This window comes from Oryctolagus cuniculus, chromosome 19, assembly GCF_964237555.1.
Source record: "Oryctolagus cuniculus chromosome 19, mOryCun1.1, whole genome shotgun sequence".
NCBI classification, from domain to species: domain Eukaryota; kingdom Metazoa; phylum Chordata; class Mammalia; order Lagomorpha; family Leporidae; genus Oryctolagus; species Oryctolagus cuniculus.
The window spans coordinates 43,197,236-43,215,801 of record NC_091450.1 but is presented as its reverse complement, the minus strand read 5'-3'; the positions used below and the strand labels follow the sequence as shown (position 1 = coordinate 43,215,801).

Sequence of the window (18,566 nt, the reverse complement as noted above, 5' to 3'; positions counted from 1 at the left end):
GGCGCTCTGCGCATGCGCCGGCGCCGGGGGCCGCGCGGGCGGGGCTGGAGGCGGAGAAGCGGAAGCCATGGCAACCAGGTCCTCGACTTCGGCTTCGAGTAGCTCGGTCGTCATGGAAACAAGCTGCCCCCGTGGGTTGGCTCGGAGGATGGGGGAGGAGGCCGGCGTGGTCCTCGCGCTTCGGGGCCTTGTGGGGGCAAAAGGCGGGAAAAGGGGTGCGAGGTGGGTGGGGTGGTCCTGGGAGTTGGTGAGGAGGCCCAGGGTGGGCGTTAGGTGTGGGAAGGGGCAAAAGGCTGTGGCTAACTGGGCGGCGGGGTGGCGAGACGGACGGGGCGCGCGCCGTCTGTGGAGAAGCTTCGAGACGCTGGCCTCTCTTGAAGCGAGAGGAATGCAACACAGGAAGGGGCGCCCCCAGGGAATGTAAAAGAGAAATAGAGGCTCGGAGGGTCAGTGGGGCCAGAATCCCAAGGCTCCGATACCTTAGACCCAGTTGCATCACGCGTGTGTGTGTGTGTGTGTGTGTGTGTGTCCGAGGGCCGAGAGAGGCCGTGACGTGGTGTCCCGATGGGCAACGTGGCCGGGACCCCTCCTCCTCTCCTAGGCTGTGCTCCGAGACCCCTGCAGATAGACCTGAAGCCGTGTGCATAGATAGACCGTGTCTCCCCCCACCCCATAACCCAAGGCTCTGATAGAGTTTAATCTATAAATAAGGCACCGTAAGAGGTTGAAATGGAAAAATTATAACAATATGCTGGGAGAAAATTGCCCTTATCACTACTCTTGCCTTTTGGGGCCATTATTAAGAGTTACTTGAACGCACGCACCGTGATGCGGCACCCGTCAAGTTGATAACCGAGACAGCTATTAAGTGACTAACGAGGGAGTGCGTAGTGTCATTTGCAATCATCTCTATTTTTTTTTAAACTCCTTTTATTTCTTCCCGAGCAATCCGTGTGCTGTTCTAACAGCCCTGAACAATTGGATGCTTTCGGTGGTGGGTGTTTGTCATTCTGTGTCACCTCTCAGGCTCTCAACCCCCGCCTTGGAGTTTGGGAGTCCCCCCGCTTTGTGAGTCTAGGGGGAGATGGGCCAACCACTGCCCCCGCAAGGGAGCCTTTGAAATGTCCAGCTCCACCCCCCGCCCCCGCCACCGCAGAGCCCTGCCCGTCTTTGAGGGGCACCTTTCTAGATTTTGGGCCAGGAGGGGAAGGAGGTGGGTGTGACGTGATGGGGGGTAGGTACGGCTCCCGCAGAGGGTCAGTGGGTCCAGGGCGGCAGGGATGGTGTCCAGTGAAGGGGTGGGTGGGGGCACGGGCACAAGGCGGGGGTTGTTGCTAGTGTGGGACCCCCCTCCAACCTGGGTCTCTGGCTGTCCTGGTTCCCTGAGCCTCCCTCTCTGCCCGCCCCTCTCCCCACAGCGCTCCATCAGCCAGACTTGTTTCTGCTGCCTGTTACCAAGAGTTCTACCCGGCTGACTCTATTACCCTGCTGTGGTGACCACTGACTGCCCGTGTGACTCGGCCTCCTCTCTCCCCTGGACTGTAAGTGCCCGCTGGGCTGGTGTCATAGACTGCCTCCGTTTCTTGCCAGCACGCAGCTGGTTGGTTAGCCTCAATTAGGATCCAGGTGGTGATAGCAATGGGGTGTGTCTGTGTCGCCCAAAAGTTCGTGTGTTAGAAACTCAGTTCTTCCGTGTGGCAGACTTGGGAGGTCTTCAGGAAGAATCAGTGCTTTATGTGTGGATTCTCACTCTCGTGGGACTGGGTTAGTGATCCAGGGAGTGGGTGGTTAGTAAGTGAGTCCACCCGTGGCATTCTCTCTACCTGCACACACCCACTCATCTGTCTACTTTCTGCCATAAGTTCAAGCAGCCCAGGGCCATCACCAGGCGCTGAGCGCACCTGCTCCACAGCCAGAAAATAAATCTTTTTTTTTTTTTTTAAATAAATAAGTCATCCAATCTCAGCTGTTTCGTTACAGCAGCAGCAAACAGACTAAGGCAGATGATTGAATCTGATTTCTCTTCCAAAGGTACTAAATTCTAGTTTCATAACTTTTTACTTTAAAAAATTTCTTGAGAGGCAGAGACAGAGAGAGAGCGAGCAAGTGAGCCGGGGGTGGGGGAGAGAGCGCCCATCTGCTAGTTCGCTTCCCAAACGCCCATGGTGGTTGGGACTGGGCCTACTGACGTGGGGAGCCAGGAATTCGGTTCAGATCTCCCCGTGGGTGACAGGAACCCAGCTACCTGCACCATCTCTGCTGTCTCCCGGGGTCTGCATCAGCCGGAAGCTGGAGGCAGGAGTTGGAGCCGAATATTGAGCTCGGTACCCGGAGGCGGACGCTGGCATGTGGAGGCCATCTTGGTGTGTGCTTTCAGTTCCGCGCTTAGTAACACACATCTCCTATCTGTTATTTCCAGTAGGTGACATACTGCCGCCTTCTGCTGTTTTCGCAGCCCCTAGCATGGTGCCTGACGCTGACCTGACGTTTGTTGAATTCCCCATTTGAGGATTCCGTTGTCTCAGACCTCGCACAAGTGGCTTACCGCTCCCTTCCTACTTCCCTGAGCCCATCCCGTCTCCTGGTTTCCTGCCGGGGTTGCTGCCATCACCTTTTCCTAGACTTGCAGGTGGTAAGCCTGGCACATGAAGGGTAACATGGGAGCTTGGTTTCTGCAAGGGGCATGGGTAAGACTTGCCCAAGTAGACTGGGAGAGCTGAGAGAGAGAGAGAGAGAGAGAGAAGCTGGCAGGGTTAGCAGAGGCAGGAGAGCAGTCGGAAACCGACCTGGCCACCTGGGACTCGATCCTCATAGGTGTCCTCTGCCTCTTGCTGTGACTTCTTTTGTGGCTTTGTTCATGATGTTTTCTGGAATGTTCTACCACTCCCTCCTTTCAGACCCAAACCCATGTCACTTATTTTCTAAGGTCTCCGTTAAACAGCCGTTCCTCCCATGAGCCTTTAGGTGCTCGTGTAGATGATAGCTCGCGCTCACTTCTAGAATGTTCCGTCAATTGTTTTTGCAGCGACTTGTGTAGTTTTCAGTGACCCCTTAAGAACCTGAAACTGAGAAGCACCGCTTCCCTTCACGAGGCCGGCGTCGTGGCGCAGTGGGTTAAGCCACTGCCGGTGATGCTGGTGATGCCGGCACGCCGTATTGGAGCACCGGTTTGAGTCCTGGCAGTTCCACTTCAGATCTAGCCGCCTGCTAATAATGCACATGGGAACACAGCAGTGCTTGGGCCCCTGCCACCCACGTGGGAGACCCCGATGGGGTTCCAGGCTCCTGACTTTGGCCTGGCCCAGCCCTGGCCATTGTGGCCTTTTGGGCCCCTGCCACCCACGTAGGAGACACCCAGATGGAGTTCCAGGCTCCTGGCTTCAGCCAGACCCAGCCCCGGCCTTTGCAGCCATGTGGGTGGGTGAACCAGTGGACGGAAGCTCTCCCTCTCTCTGTGTGTCCAGCAGATAGACACTCCCCCCCACCCCACCCCCCGTCTGTCTCTCTCTCTCTCTCACTTTGCCTTTCAAATAAGTAAAATAAATCTTAAAAGTGTTTTCAGTGCCCAGTATAAAGTTCAGCTTATAATCAATACTTGTTCGATTGAATGGAGTTCAAACTGGGCACGATTCTGGTCGCAGTCCCAGCTGCTTTGCCTCAGAGAACGTTCCGTTGGCATCAAAGCGACATCTGGTGGCCGGGGAGTAAAAGGTTCCCTCCTCCAGTGAGGAGGCCCGCGCGAAGGCAGAGGGTGCTGGTGCCGGTACAGGAGAGCGGTCCCTGGGCTCCTGAGTGTGTGGAGCTCCTCCTGGTGCCCAGAGCAGACTCGTTCCTGCTCACAGGGGGCGCCGAGAGAACGGGTGCCATCGGAGCTGCGTCCTTTCTCAGCCTCCGTCTCGGCATCTCTGCTCCTGCGAGTGCTGCCCTGATGGCAACCAGACTTCCTTGGGGAGTCGTGTTTAAAAGGAGGCTTGGAAAACAGATATCCCCCTGACAAGTGTCATTCCAATAGCTTTTTAAAAAATGTTTATTTGAAAGGTGGAGTTACAAAGAGAGAAGAGACAGAGACACACACACAGAGAGAGGGAGCGCTTCCATCCACTGGTTCACCCACCCACATGGCTGCAATGGCCGGGGCTGGGTCTGGCTGAAGCCAGGAGCCAGGAGCTCCATCTGGGTGTCTCCCACGTGGGTGGCAGGGGCCCAAGCACTTGGGCCATCTTCTGCTGCTTTCCCAAGGAAGCTGGATCATAAGTGGAGCAGCTGGGACTCCCACGGGTGCTCCTATGAGATGCCGGCATCACTCCACAACACTGTCCCCATTCATTCATTCATTCATTCAATCATTCATTCATTTGAAAGGCAGAGTTGCAGCAGGAGGGAGAGACAGAGACAGACAGAGATGGGGGCGGGGGCCCAGCGCCGTGTCTTTCCCTTCAAGGCCTCTACAACACCCATACTGCTTGCCCACACAGGCAGATCACTAATTCCACCAAGTGAGCTTTTTACAAGAAATCTGCAGCTGTGCTGGCTGTGGGGCAGATCTGGTTCATTTTTCAACCTCACAGAAATGGCAAAAGGAGGAGACAGTTACAACAGCCCAGGAAGGGGGCCCGGGTGAGGTCACGGCCGCAGCGGCGGGCAGGCCGCGTGCTGTGAGGCCCTGTTATCTTTGAGCGCAGGGGGAGCGCTGTGAAGTGGGGCACTGCCTGGAGCAGCCTTCCCCGGGCGAGGGGACCTTTGAGCCGCTGCTTTCTCTGGAGCCTTCCCAGCAGGTGTGCACGGTCTTTGAAGTATACGCCGCCGCAGAATCGGGGCTAACTTGTCTTGCTTTGTGAAGCGTTTTGTGCGGGGAAGAGGATCTTTAGGTTTTTGAACGAATCCGTTACAGATGGGCGACTCTCCAGCCACTAGCCTGGGGCCTGGAATTGTTCTTATTTTTAGGATAGAAGGAAATCAAAAGCTATATCTAGGTCCCCGTGTCCCTGTAGCCTCCGTGACCCCAGCTACCCCGCGGGAGCCCAGAGGTGGGTCTGCACGAGTCGGACAAGTCGGGCGTGAGGAGGGAAGCCGGAGTTTTGGCCACAGCCGCCAGCACGGCTCCCCCAGCCCCGTCGGTTCAGAGCCAGTGTCTGTGCAGGGAGAGTGGGCTCACGGCTTTCCTCCCACTAGGTCCGTGACTCCGTCTCGACCCTGCAAGCTTGCACACGGAGACCATGAGAGAAAAGATGGGTTGGGTGAGAGCCGCCCAACCCACGCCTCTCGCCCTCGCTCCCGCTGGCTTTTTGAGGAGAGGCCCTTGCTTCTGTGTTTGCCTGGACTTTGAGGCCCCTTGGGTGAATCTGAAGATGGGCTCTATGTGGAAGGGCGCCCACAAGCATGCCCCAGAGAATCCGGGCACTCGGTGTCAGAGCAGCCAGGAATGCCCCCAGAGTGACCTTTGAGAGGGAAACAGAAAGGGGAGCACGCTCAGGAGGCCTTCGGCTGTGTGGTTAAGGTGGGAGTAAACAGTGGGGGAATGGATTTACTCTCTTTACATTATAGGCAGGGGAAGGCATCTGCTTCTGATTAAGATACAGCCTGGGACTCCCCTATCCGAGTGCCTGGGCTTGCGTCCCAGCTCCTCTGGGTGCAATCCAGTTTCCTGCTAACACGCACCGTGGGGGGCAGCAAGTGAGGCCTCAAGCACTTGGGTCCCTGCCACTCAAGTGGGAGGCTCTGGTTGAGCTCTTGGCTCCTGGCTTTGGCCTGGCCCAGCCCAGGCTGTGGTGGGCATTTGGGGAGTGAACCAGTGGATTGGAGCTCTGTCTCTCTTTTTCTCTCTGACTTTCAAATAAAAATTAAAAAGAAAACATGATCAGAACTTGCTCCCAGGAAGTCTAACATTTTAGAGAAAAAGAGGTGTCTTCCATCTGGTGGTTCACTCCCCAAGTGGCCACAACAGCCAGGGCTGAGCCAGGCTGAAGCCAGGAGCCGGGAGCTTCATTCAGGTCTCCCACGTGGGTGCAGGGGTCCAACACTTGGGCCATCCTCCACTGCTTTCCCAGGCCATAGCAGAGAGCTGGATCAGAAGTGGAGCAGCCGGGACTCGAACCGGTACCCATAGGGGATGCTGGCACTGCAGATGGTGGCTTTACCCGCTACGCCACAGAGCTGGCCCTGAGGTCCTTCTTAAGTGTGAGAAAATGTCAGATCTCACCAGGCAGAAGGATTCCTTTTGATTGTCCTGCACTGTTTGAAAATGTTCATGTTGCCAGCGTCAGGCGGTTTCAGGACTGGGAGGTTCATAAGTGAGACGCTGAGTCGTGTTGATGGGAAGTTGTCCTCCGGGTACACGAGCACCCGAGGGCAGGACAGAGGAAGGTCGCTTGCCTCAGCCTTGTGGGCAGTGCCCGCTCTGGGTGGGTAAGGGACTGTGGGATTGTGGGATTGTAGTGCGTCTGTGTGTGCAGCCGGCAAAGATGATTCATTCAGGCGAGGTGTCCAGGCTGTGTCACCAGGCAAGTAAAGCGACCTGTAGAACACTGTACATCTTTGTGATGCTTTTATTTGTGTGGGAAGAAAAAGATTATTTTAAAAACGCTTGTAATTGCTTAGCAAAGTTCTAAAAGAATATCCAAGACACTGGAGCCTCTTACTTTCCAGTTTTACCTTTTCAAACTCTTCATCTTACTATGAGAGCTTGCTTTAGCAATTTAAAAAAGTCACTTTGGGAGTGGGCATTTAACCTCGCAGTAAGGCACAGGCACCAGCCTTCCACATCAGATTGCCTGGGTTCAAGTCTCCTGACTGCAGCTTCCTGCTGGTGTAGACCCTGGGAGGTGGCAGGGATGGCCCAGGTACTTGGGTTCCTGCCATCCATGAGGGAGACTCGGATAGAGTCCTGGCTCTTGGCTTGAGCCCAGCCACCTTTCCCAGCTGGGCATGTGGGGTGTGAACCAGCGGATGGGAGGAAGCCCACTCTCTCTCTCCCCATGTCTTTTTTTTTTTTTTTTTTTGACAGGCAGAGTGGACAGTGAGAGAGAGAGACAGAGAGAAAGGTCTTCCTTTGTCGTTGGTTCACCCTCCAATGGCCGCCGCGGCTGGCGCGCTGCGGCCGGCGCACCGCGCTGATCCGATGGCAGGAGCCAGGAGCCAGGTGCTTTTCCTGGTCTCCCATGGGGTGCAGGGCCCAAGCACCTGGGCCATCCTCCACTGCACTCCCTGGCCACAGCAGAGGGCTGGCCTGGAAGAGGGGCAACCGGGACAGAATCCAGCGCCCCGACCGGGACTAGAACCCGGTGTGCCGGCGCCGCTAGGCGGAGGATTAGCCTAGTGAGCCGCGGCGCCAGCCTCTCCCCATGTCTTTCTCTCAAATGAAAGGTATTTTAAAAAGTCACTTTGCCTTATATGGACCCTCCCTGCAGGGCAGTCATTCTGGTTGTCCTTTTTTTATTTTTTTTAAAGATTTATTTATTTATTTGAAAGTCAGAGTTACACAGAGAGAGGAGAGGGAGAGGGGGAGAGGGGGAGAGGGGGAGAGAGGGAGAGAGAGAGAGAGAGAGAGAGAGAGAGAGAGAGGTCTTTCATCTGCTGGTTCACTCCCCAATTGGTTGCAACGGCCAGAGCTGCGCTGATCCAAAGCCAGGAGCCAGGAGCTTCTTCCAGGTCTTGCATGCAAGTGCAGGGGCCCAAGCACTTGGGCCATCCTCCACTGCTTTCCCAGGCCATAGCAGAGAGCTGGATTGGAAGTGGAGCAGCTGAGACTCTAACTGGTACCCATATTGGATGCTGGCACTACAGGCAGCGGCTCTACCTGTTACGCCACAGCGCCAGCCCCCTGGTTGTCCTTGAACATCTCCAGTGACAGAGAACTCACTCCCTCTTAACTACCAGTGTTTTACCAAGACCTCCCAGATCCTAATTTGTTTCTGTTAAGAAATGACCTGGGGCCTGGCATTGTGGTGCAGTGGGTTAAGCTACTCCCTGGGACGCCAGCATCCCATATGAGGGCCTTTCAAGTCCAGGCTGCTCCACTTCTGATCCACTCCCTGCTACTGTGTTCCTGAAAGCAGCAGAAGATGGTCCAAGTGCTTGGGCCCCTGCCACACACATGGGAGACCCAGATGGAGTTCCAGGCTCCTGGCCTTGACCCGGCCCAGCCCCAGCAGTTGAGGCCATTTGGGGAGTGAACCAGCAGATAGAAGATATTTCTTTCCTCTCTCTCTCTCTCCCTTCCCTCCCTCCCCCCTCCTCTGTGTTTATCTCACCCTCTTTATCACTCTGCCTATCAAATAAATAAGTGAATGTTTAAAAAAAAAAAAAAAAAAAGAGGTGGATGCCCAGAGGGCTGGATCTCTCAGCCTTGTTTTCAGGGAGCTGCAGCTGGAGGGTGCAGACTTTTGACAAATAGTGATTGATACTCTATTGATTTTCAGTTTAAAAATTGTTTTTGAGGGGCCAGCGCTTCAGTGTAGCAGGTGAAGCCACCGCCTGCATTGCCAATATCCCGTGTGGGTGCTGGTTCATGTCCCGGCTGCTCCGCTTCCCATCCAGCTCCCTGCTAATGCTCCTGGGAAAGCAGTGGAGGACGGCCCCAGTGCTTGGACCCCTGCACCCACGTGGGAGACCTGGATGGAGTTACTGGCTCCTGACATCAGACTGGCCCAGCCCTGGCTGATGTGGCCATTTGGAGAGTGAATGAGTGTCTGAAAGATCTCGATCTCTTTCTCTCTTTCTCTTTCTCTCTCTCTCTCTCTCTCTCTCTCTCTCTCTCTCTCTCTCTCTCTCTTCTCTGCCTCTCCTCCTTCGTAATGCTGCCTTTCAAATAAATCTTTTGAACATTATTTTTGAATATATGAATAGGGACTGATTCGAGGAGGTGTGCTCTCTGCCAAGAGCCTTCAAGATACTGGGGGAAGGCGATGAAAGACTGCGGAGGGAGACTTTGGAGGAGGCTGTGAAGAGAGTGTGTAACAGAAGAGCCTTGTTTCCGTGGGGCGGGGGAAGGTGCAACACAGGGGACAGTGCAAAGCACAGGTGAACGCAGGCACTGCTACAAGCCAGGGCAAAGAAAAGGCAGTCGGGTTGGAGCTGTAAGCGATGCTGTTGACTGTGTCGGGGGAAATCCCCGGTGGAGGACATGGAACTTGGTCTGGGGTTGGAGAAATGGAAAGTGGCCGGTGGGCACCTGGGGGTCACTGGCTGGTGGAAAGAAATGGCACAAACCAAGTTGGGCGCCCACAGCAGGAGTGACTGGGCAGACCCAACTTGGGGGAGGGAGATGACACCCCAGGGAGAATCAGGGTCCCCACAGCATGTCCTTGGGCCTTGCTGCAGAGCCTGTGTGGTGGTCAGATTCATGGACTCCTGGCGGGCATGCCAGCAAGCCTGCCCTGGTAGGCATGTGTTTCACAGTGTAGCCCCTCACCCCAGGGGGCCGTGGACCAGCAGGATTCCCTTTTATTTATTTTCACTGTATTTGAAAGGCAGAAAGGGAGGGGGACAGAGAAAGACAGAGATCTTCTGTCTGCTCCCTGAGTGCCTAGGCTGATGCCAGGAGACAGGAACTCCATCCGGGTCTCCCACATGGGTGGCAGGGGTCCATCACCTGCTGCCTCCCAGGGTGTGCATCAGCAGGAAGTTGGAATTGGAAGCGGGGCCAGGACCCAGACCCAGGCGCCCTGGAATTGGATGTGGGCATCCCAAGCAGCGTCTTAACCACGGCACCAAACGCTCGCCCTCCCAACAGGATTTTGATATCTTCTACCGTGTGGGACGTAGACAGTAAAGACCAGGACTGTTTTGTTTGGCATATTATTTATAATTTATTGTTATTATTTTTTGGGAACATTTTTACTCGTTTATATATCAAAAGTGAAAAAGCACGTTATTCAACACAGTATCAAGAACACTGGAAACTGAACATTCAGGGACTCCCGTGGGTGCTGCGTGTGGCTGTCACTGTCCAGTGCATCATGAAAAAGAAAACAACAAACCGGGGAGAGAAAGCACGGGGTGAGGGTTTCTCAGGAGGAGCCTGGAGGGGACGGCGAGGCTCCCGTCGGCGGGCGTGCGGTTCACAGTCACGTGCCGTCGTGCCCCTCACTCGGGTTTGCAGGAGGGTCTCACCCAGGTGGTTGGGTCCGAGCTCGCTGCTGCTTTCATCCCCCACCCTGCCGCCCTCACGTGTCCCCCTGCTCTCACACAGCAGCCGGAAGTGACACATTGAAGTGAGTCACCAAATGCGGCAGTGAGTCACCCTGTAATTGGGGAAGGTTCTGTCCTGGTAGGTGGCACAGTCCCTTACAATTCCTGCTCCTACAGATATTGGAAAACTTTGACACCGCTCTGTCCTCGCTCCAGGCTCTCACTCACCCCCACCGTCTTGGTCCCCAGGGTGGCCTGAAGTTAGGTCATCGTGGCCCCCCGGGGAGGGGGCCGCCTGGCCAAGCCATCAAGTGAGCAGGCAAGGAAAAAGGGAGATGGCGTGCTGGGATTCCGGCAGCCACAAGGTGGCAGTGTGGCCCCCATCACGCTCCTCGCCCAGCGGGCTGTGACAGCCCACAGCAGTCGGACCCCTGAGAGGAAGGCCACAGACCGCAGACCCTAAGGGAGCCCGAAGCAGACATTTCAATGATACATTTTTCAAGAATAGTCCTCTCTCTCTTCCGCAAGCACACAAGGGTAGGCATACGATAAATAGTCAAGCACGCCCCTGGCATCCCAGGCACCCCCCAACCCCAGCAGGAGGCCGGGGACCAAGAGCCAGGCACACATCTGGCCTCACTTCCTCTCCTCCTGCACAGTCGGGTTGTGGGAAGCAGAAACCTGCTTCTACAAGTAAACAAGTCACCTACACTCCAAAATAGTTGTATGCACACCGTTTCTGGGGGAGGGACACGGCCCTGCTCGGGGGGCCGGGGGTGGCGTGGGGGTGGCAGAAGGTGTGGGCGTTGTCCCTGCCAGTCCGCAGCCCCTCCGAGCTGGGCAGGTGGCCAGCAGCAGAGTGGAGCTTGAGATGAAAGGGTGGCTCTCCTCTCGGCCTTCTCTGGGCTGTCGCCAGCCTCCGCGGCAGTGGCAGACAACAGGAGAGTGACAGCAGTGTGACCGGAACACAAATCACTCTGCCGCCTTAAGCCTCAGGGTCCCAGCCTTCCCCGGGCTGCAGGAGGAGCCAGCGCCGGGCCTGACACCTGCACCAGGCAGAGCTGGGCCATTGTACCTGCTCCTGCAGGTCTCCATGGAGACGGTCGGGGACCCAGGCCTTGGGCCAGCTCCCAGGCTGCTGATAGGGAGCTCAGGTCCTGGAGGCAAATGGGAAAGGTTTAGTGTTTTTGAAGGCAGGGCACGCGTCTCCTCTTTTCCCAGAAAGGGTCCTTCGAGCAAACAGTCTTAGCGCCGGTGAGTCTTTCCCAGTGCTGTCCCAGCCGAGGGCTTCTGGCCCCATCAGAGTTCCATCACCTGGCCCAGGAAAAGGATGGTACCTGTGGATGGAAGGTGTGGGCGTTAGGCGGTGGAAGCTCCGTGTTTGTGCGTGAACCCAGTTCTGGGGGTGGCGGGTGGGGGGTGGCGTCTGGAGTCACAGCTGCCTGTGTGGCTGAGCCAGGACTGGGAGGTGGGACTGTGCTGGGGTTCCCTACCCAGAGTCCTCTGGGAGTAGGAGGGGTGTCTCTGCCTGGTGCCTGAGACATGGAGGATGGGCAGGGGTTGGGGACATCGTGGGGTCCAGGCTCACCTGTGGGGTTGTGCCGGACCACAAAGAGGAAAGGTCTGTCCATGATGATCTCCTCGGGGGCCATGCGGGCTGAGACGAGGATGACTGGAAGAGAAGCGACAGTGTGTGAGGCCGGGGGACGTGGGCAGTGGGGCCTGGATGGATCGGGGAGAGGGTGCGGCGACCACGGCCATCCTTGTGGGAGGGCACCTTCGGGAGGCCTGTTTGACTCTTCTCAGGGACATCTCCCTGACCAACGTCCAACACCTTCAGGGTTTGCTGGAGACCTCTCACCTGGTCACTCACAAACTCTGCTTTTGCCTAAGCCCTGTTGGGGGTCTGTTGATAAGCAAGTTCAAGTCCACTGCCCACCGTGGGAGCAACACAGGGCTCTCTCTGGGGAAGCCTTTTCACACTCAGGCCAAGGAACAGGTGGGGAAGAGGCTGGCAGAGCCCTCGTTCGTGGCCCAGGAAGGATAACGGTTCTGGGACAGAGGCCCGCGTGGTGCAGGGCGGCGAGGTCCGTGCCAGCTTTGGGCTGAACTGTCCTATAGAAGCTGGAGGCACACCGGCCCCTCCTGGTGGCCCCAAGCTGCGCCCCAGGGAGCCTCCCCCGAGCAAACTCACCTGTGGAGGAGGACGCCATGGTGCCACTCTCATTCACCTCGATCTTTACTTTCTGCAGTGCCCGGGACACGTGGAGAAGCTCTTGGTCTGCAACAGAGGTGGATACGAGGGTTGGTCAAGCCCTGCTCCTGAGATACCCTCCTCTGTCCCCTTTGGGGCCCCGCAAGGCCACTGGGATGTGGAAACGGAGAGGAGAAATCTCTCACCTGACAGATTCGAGAAGTCCGCCTGCCCCGGCCTGAACATGTCGGTCATCCCCAGGTTCTCCAGGGGTGCCCTGAGGTCCACTTCACTCTCCAGGGAGAACCTGCAGAGGGCAGCAGGAGACACGTCTCAGGCTCAGCACCTGCCTCTCCCAGGCCCCTCCTGGGTGCCCACCCCGGGGCAGGCCGACAGGACAGGAAACGGATGTGAGCGTTGGAGGAGAAATCTGTTTGCAAAGTGCCCCTTGCTGGAAGTTTCTGAAATTCATAAACATTTGTCTGCAATCTCCCCACCCCCTCAAGCCTCTGGCTAATTGCATTCCTCAAAGAAGGCAGTCATGTCAGCATAATTTTATGCAGTCTGGCTGGGGTGCCAAGGGCAAATTCTCCTGCCAGGAAGTCTGAGCGAGTATTGGGCCGTAGACTGTGGCTCTGAGAGCTAACTCTGAAGAGGGCTCAAGCAGTGAGGCTCGGAGCACTCGCTGCCTCCTACCAGGGCACAGCTAATTGCCTCCATCTTTACGGGGTGTGTGGGGGGGGGGCACGGCATTCAACCACCTCGCTTCTCATCTTCCCCCAAGCCTGGCTTTGCAGCTTCTGCAGATTTGGGGTAAGCGTAGATGGGAGCTCGCCTGCAATCTTGGAATTACCCAACCTCAGCCCTCTCCACTCCCTTTGCTTTTGCAGATTTTTCAGATCTGCCTTGTTGCAGCCCCAGCTAGAACTGCATCTGGGAAGGGATTCCTCCCCTGGCCGGCGTCTGGATGATGACGAGGGGAGGGGGAGGGGGAGGCGCACATGAACGGGTGTGGACCAGTTTGCCTTCTTCCCCTGCAAGACTGCTATGGCTCTTCTTCCTGCTGGCTTTTATGGGGGGGTTTTGGGGTGGTCGGTCTAGAAACACCACCCCACCCCCCCCACCCCACCCCCCGCCTCTCACCCCCAGAGGGATGACGAGAGTTCTCTTAATCAAACCCAGGCCTGAGTGCTTCCCATCAGCCTCCCACACACATCCCTGCCTGGCAGGCATCGGGAAGTCTGAGAAACAACCCCAGGGCAATTATTGATGTCAGGGAGCCGGGAGAGAGGGAAGCGGCAGAGGGCGCTGGCGCGTGTGGCTTACTTGGGCAGAACCAGCAGGCGGGTCACTCTGGTCATGTTGCCTTTCCATTGGCTGATGAGCTGGGCACTCAGGATGTTGGTGAGAGCAGAGAGAGGCACCTGTTTCTCATAGGGGGCGGCGATGAACATGCTGAGGGTTTCCCCATGGTAGGGCAGCTCCAAGATGTCATAGTAGTGGCCGTCGGGGGTGAGGAACTCAGCTGTGAAGACCGAGATGGTGCATGGGGAACGGCCGGATTCTATCCCCTGCACGGGGTCTTCAGCTGCTTCTCTTTCTGGAAGCCCCTTTTGGGGGGCCTGCCCTCCCTCTCCAGGGTTCCTACGTTCATTTTCCGTCCCCTCTGCCAATTCAGAGCCTTCTCTTTTCCCCTTGATCTCAACTTCCACACAGTCCTGGGGATTGGTTGGTCCCAGGTCATGGCTGGAAGATGCTGGGCAGGGTCCAGTGGTCAGAGGTGGGCATGGGGGAAGATAAAGCTCCGTGCTTCTGTTCCCATTGTTGGGGTCTCCCTCTTGGGAAATCTTTGCTAAATTGGGGTGCTTCTAGGGTTGCTCCTTCCTTAGAGAGGAATACTCGCTGGGGTCTTCCCTCCTCAAAGGCAACCTTTACAATTGTTCCTTGGGAGACCCCAGGTCTGAGGTGCAGCCTCGGGATGTGGGGAGGGGAGGTCTGGTGCTTACTGTAGTTGAACTTGTTGGTCTGCGCCATCATGGGCACAGAGATGGTGCTGCCGTCCGACTTGTGGAAGAGGCGGTGGTGGGTGCCAGACTTGGAGAAGGGCGTCTTCCACTGGCCGTTGAAGTAGAGGGCATTCACCAGCAGCAGGCGTGTCAGTTGGTCCATGGCCCCTTCGCCAAGCAAGTCGCTGATCATGCCTGCGGGAGAGCCGGGTGAGGGGAAGCTGGGTGTGTTTCAGCCTCTTGGGTGGTTCCCTCCAGCTGCGAGTTCTCAAAGGGATGTGGACTGGAGGGACCCAGCAGGGGCGAAATGAATCAGGCTAGCTGACTCCACCTGATCTGTCTCCCCACAGGCCTCTGGACATCTTCCAGCTGACTGCACCCCCTGGGTCCCGGGAGCCTGTCCAGGGTCAGAGATGGAAACTCAAGTCTTCCCTTCCTTTGCCCCCTTAAACTGCATTCTTTTTTTTTTTTTTTTTTAAGATTTTATTTGAGAGGTAGAGTTACAGACAGAGAGAGGGAAAGGTCTTCCATCTGCTGGTTCACTCCCCAGTTGGCCACTGGGCTGATCTGAAGCCAGAAGCTTCTTGCAGGTTTCTCATGTGGGTGTAGGGGCCCAAGTACTCGGGCCAAGTTTCACTGCTTTCCCAGGCCATAGCAGAGAGCTGGATCAGAAGTGGAGCAGCCGGGACTTGAACTGGTGCCCATATGGGATGCTGGCGCCACAGGCGGAGGCTTTACCCATCATGCTATAGCGCTGGACCCTTAAGCTGCATTCTTGAAGGCTCTTGTGTGTTCCCCGTCCTGCTTATTGCTATTCTGATTAAATCTGGGGCTGGTGCTATGGCATAGCTGGCTAAGCCGCTGCCTGTAAAACTGGCATCCCATATGGGTGCCAAGTTCAAGTCCCGGCTGCTCCACACCCTATCCAACTTTCTGCTAATGCACCTGGGAAAGCAGCAGAAGATGGCCCAAGTCCTGATACCACTGCCACCCACGTGGGAGACTGGGATGGAGTTCCAGGATCCTGACTTCAGCCTGGCTGTCTTGGCCATTGTGGCCATTAAGGGTATGAACCAATGGATAGAATATCTCTGTACTTCCCTCTGTCTGTAACTCTGCCTTTCAAATAAGTACATGAATCTTTAAAACAACCTGAGAATGCTTTTTGGCGATGGCCTCCGAGTTGGTTCATGAGAAAGCCTAGCGATGACCGACATGGCCAAGGACCCTTGGGTTCTTAAAGCACTTGGCCTTCCACAGAGAAGAGAGGCAGAAGACGAGAGTCTGGGACGTGTGTGTTTGCAAAGTCCCTTCGCCTGCAGACCCTGGGGAGCCAACCGCCTCCCACAGCGTGCTCACCTTTCGTGTGTCTCTCCACCCAGTCATTGATGATGAACCTGGCCCTCTGCACATCGGAAAAGTCCACCTGCTTGACCGTGGTTCGGAACAATCTGAAGAAGTGGGGCATGAAGCCCTGGACCAGCTTCAGGTCGCGCTGCACGAAGATGGCATCCGTGGTACTGATCTCATCCTTGTTCCAGGGCCCCATGAGCTCCTTGTGCAGGTGGCGGAGGGCGGGGGCCGTGCTCTGCTCTGTGCCGAGGCAAGGAGGACAGGACACATTAGGCTCATACTAATCCAGGGGCTCCCGGCAGAGCCGTCTCCCCCTGAGAGACGCAGTCCTGGACAGAGCGCTTCTGACCCCGGACTCATCTCATCACTTAATCTCTTCTGGAGCTCAACTCCTGACCCTTTCTTGGGGTTGAATATTTTTCTCAGTTCTTAAGTTATGGGCCCTAAATTTTCCCCTACGATAACAGCTGTGCTGAGCCTCTCATATGCATCACTCTATCTCATTTGTACAGCAGCTCTGTCCAGTAGGTGTGTGTACTATCCCCATTCTGAAGATGAGAAATTAAGCCTTAGTGGAGTTAAGGTCGCACAGGTAGTTGGTGGCAGAGCCATCGGCCGGTCCACTGGGGAGATCAGTGGCAAGGGTAACTCAGGGTGTGGTGGGAACAAGATGGGGTGGCCCCTGCTGCAGGTGCATGGGATCACTTGGCTGAACTGGAGTCAGCCTTCCCCCAGCTTCCAGCTGGTTCTGTGAAGACCCCATTACTCCCCACCTCCCGCTCTGCCCCGTCTCTCACCATCTATCTTGAATCTCATTGCCGCTTGGATCTGCTGCTGGGTTTCTCCCGCCGTGGTCAGCTGCAGCATGGCCAGCACCGAGGCCACCCCATAGGGGGAGAAAACCACATTGCGGTCCTTAGAGGCCTGCACCACCTGCTGGAACACTTTCACCCCAAAGTCTGCCGCCAGTTCTGCCACCTGGGGCTGGTGAGGGTATGAGGCGGAGCCTCCAGCAGAGACGAGGGCCAGGCCCAGGGCCAGGCAGGCAAGCGCTGGGGACATCTGCATCCTAGGGCAAGCAGAAAAGGGTCTGATGTAGGAACAGTTCCAGAGGAATGGCGAGTGGGGAGGGACAGGGCGCCCTGGCTGTGCACCAGGAGAGCAGCCCTGACATCAGGCTCAGCAGGTCCAGAAGCCACTGCCCACTCCGTCTCATACTGACTCTTATCACTGGTCAGCCCCAAGGAGTCCCAAGCCCGTCTCCACTGGTGGCAACCTTGGGACCCACTCCGGGATATCCCCCTTTCCCTGGGAGGAGCAGGGAGACTGAATTCTAACAACCTCTTGATTTGCATGAAGATTTCCGATAGTCTTAGAGCCCATTCCGACCAGCAGGCTTGAAAAAGCCTTTGCCCGAGGTGGGAAAGGTGGGAATCAGAGAAAGTCAGTCCTGGGTCCTGGGTGGTGGGGCTGCCCGTGGGGCCTGGCCGCCTGCCTGCCTGCCCTCTTACGGGCCTTGCTGTGCAGGACCCCCCCAAGGCTGCAGGGCTGTGGGGAGAGGAAGGAGGGAAAGTGGGGCTTGTGGACGGCGATGCTGGGGAAGGGAGCGTTCTGTCTCCAGCTGGCGGGCGAGATGGAGAGAGTTTGCTGTTCACCTACCTGAAGTTCTCCGGGGCGCCTGTGATGGGCGGGTTCTGCAGCTTTTGTGGCTGACTGCCTCCGGGAGTCCTGGCAGTGCTGCGGCCAGAGAAGGGGTGTGTGGCTCAGCCCGGATCGCACTCTAGGCCAGCCCCAGCTGTGCTGCTCCTCGGGCTGCTGCCTCCTTTTATACCAGATGTAGGCAGGAAGTAGATGAACTCATGCTCCAGCCCCGCCCACACACTGCCTCTGCAAGTGTCCAAGCAGGCGGCCGGCCCCCACCCCCCACCCCAGGCACCACCCACCCCTGACGTGTGGAGGCCGCTGTGTGTGCGTGCTGCTCTGTGTGTGTACGTGTGCAAGAGGCCCCGGGAGCCACCGAGCAAAGCCCGGATTGGCCGGGTTCAAGGTCATCCCTGGATCTGGCCTCTGCCTGTCTTTGGGCGTCCTGCTGGGGCAACCCCCCCCCCCCCCGACAGTGGCAGGCAGCCAAGAACACAGAGCTCAGGGTGACATTCCCTAGTGCTCAGCTGGGGGTAAAGCGCTCACTTTCCCCCTCCTTTCCCACCTGGAGAAACAGGTCACTGTGGTGCTGTCCATGACACTAGCCAGCCTGCAGGCTTTCCTGCACCAGCCCAGCCGGTGCTGTGTCCCAGCCAACCTCCAGGAAAACACAGCTTCCCGCCCTGGGCCTCCGCCAGTGGCCAGAGGGCACGGAGTGCACTGTGTGCTCGTCTGAGTTTTGATTGTCTTGGCTGTGGGCCCAACAGAGAGCTCCCGGTCTTTGGCTGGGCCCCACCATGTGCCCGACTGGCGGCCTGCCTCTGGAGGTGTGTGGCTGGAGCCCGGCACATGGTGTCCAGGCTCTCCGGGCACCCCAAGGGCTCTCATTGTCCACAGCCAAGTCGGGCTGGGGTTTGAGGTGTGCTGGGCGGGGCAGCAGCAGCTGAGAGGGCGGCAGGGGTTGGGTTTGGCGTGATCAAGCCTTGGCAGGCGAGGTGAGTGAGTTTGGTTTCTCCGAGCTGCCCGCAGTGACATCCTGCAGTGGCACCAGACACTCGCAGGAGGAGGCTGGGAGGACAGGGTCCATCGCTGGTGGGTTTGTGGGTGTGATTTCAGGGCACTGGGATAAGGGAAGAGAGGGGGCGGACGCTGGCTAGCAGGAGCACGCAGGAGCAGACTGGGGAGTTTGGGGGGTTGGCGGGATCAGGCGCTGGCCTGGGGTTGCGGAGGGAGCCGAGTGCCAG

General features: G+C 57.0%; 1 protein-coding gene and 1 long non-coding RNA gene across 3 annotated transcripts; one reads left to right on the top strand and one right to left on the bottom strand.

The window, feature by feature from the left end:
• The first annotated feature begins 32 nt into the window (after nucleotides 1-32).
• Nucleotides 33-16,165, top strand: LOC103345696 (uncharacterized). Of its 2 annotated transcripts, XR_007916211.2 has the most exons (4): nucleotides 58-222; nucleotides 1,419-1,541; nucleotides 2,456-2,632; nucleotides 14,679-16,165. It is a non-coding gene; the product is annotated as an uncharacterized lncRNA (long non-coding RNA). The 2 variants fall into 2 exon arrangements; XR_011384564.1 differs by lacking the exon at nucleotides 2,456-2,632 and having other exon boundaries at nucleotides 33-222; nucleotides 15,711-16,165.
• On the bottom strand, nucleotides 9,782-17,929 carry SERPINE1 (serpin family E member 1). Its single transcript, XM_002722823.5, has 9 exons — nucleotides 17,341-17,929; nucleotides 16,479-16,750; nucleotides 15,688-15,921; nucleotides 14,329-14,523; nucleotides 13,649-13,847; nucleotides 12,529-12,629; nucleotides 12,323-12,409; nucleotides 11,717-11,800; nucleotides 9,782-11,465 (listed from the first exon to the last, which is right to left on the bottom strand). The coding sequence occupies exons 2-9, from the start codon at nucleotides 16,747-16,749 to the stop codon at nucleotides 11,428-11,430; spliced, it is 1,209 nt and encodes a 402-aa protein (XP_002722869.1). The 5' UTR covers nucleotide 16,750; nucleotides 17,341-17,929; the 3' UTR covers nucleotides 9,782-11,427.
• Nucleotides 17,930-18,566: the final 637 nt, after the last annotated feature.

Coding starts and splice junctions, on each gene's coding strand:
- SERPINE1 (XM_002722823.5), bottom strand. CDS start 16,749: ATGCAGATGTCCCCAGCGCTTGCCTGCCTGGCCCTGGGCCTGGCCCTC. Junction 12,630..13,648: donor CGCCTGCTGGTTCTGCCCAA/GTAAGCCACACG, acceptor TGCCCTCTGCAG/GTTCTCCCTGGAGAGTGAAG. Junction 11,801..12,322: donor CATGGCGTCCTCCTCCACAG/GTGAGTTTGCTC, acceptor CTTCTCTTCCAG/TCATCCTCGTCTCAGCCCGC.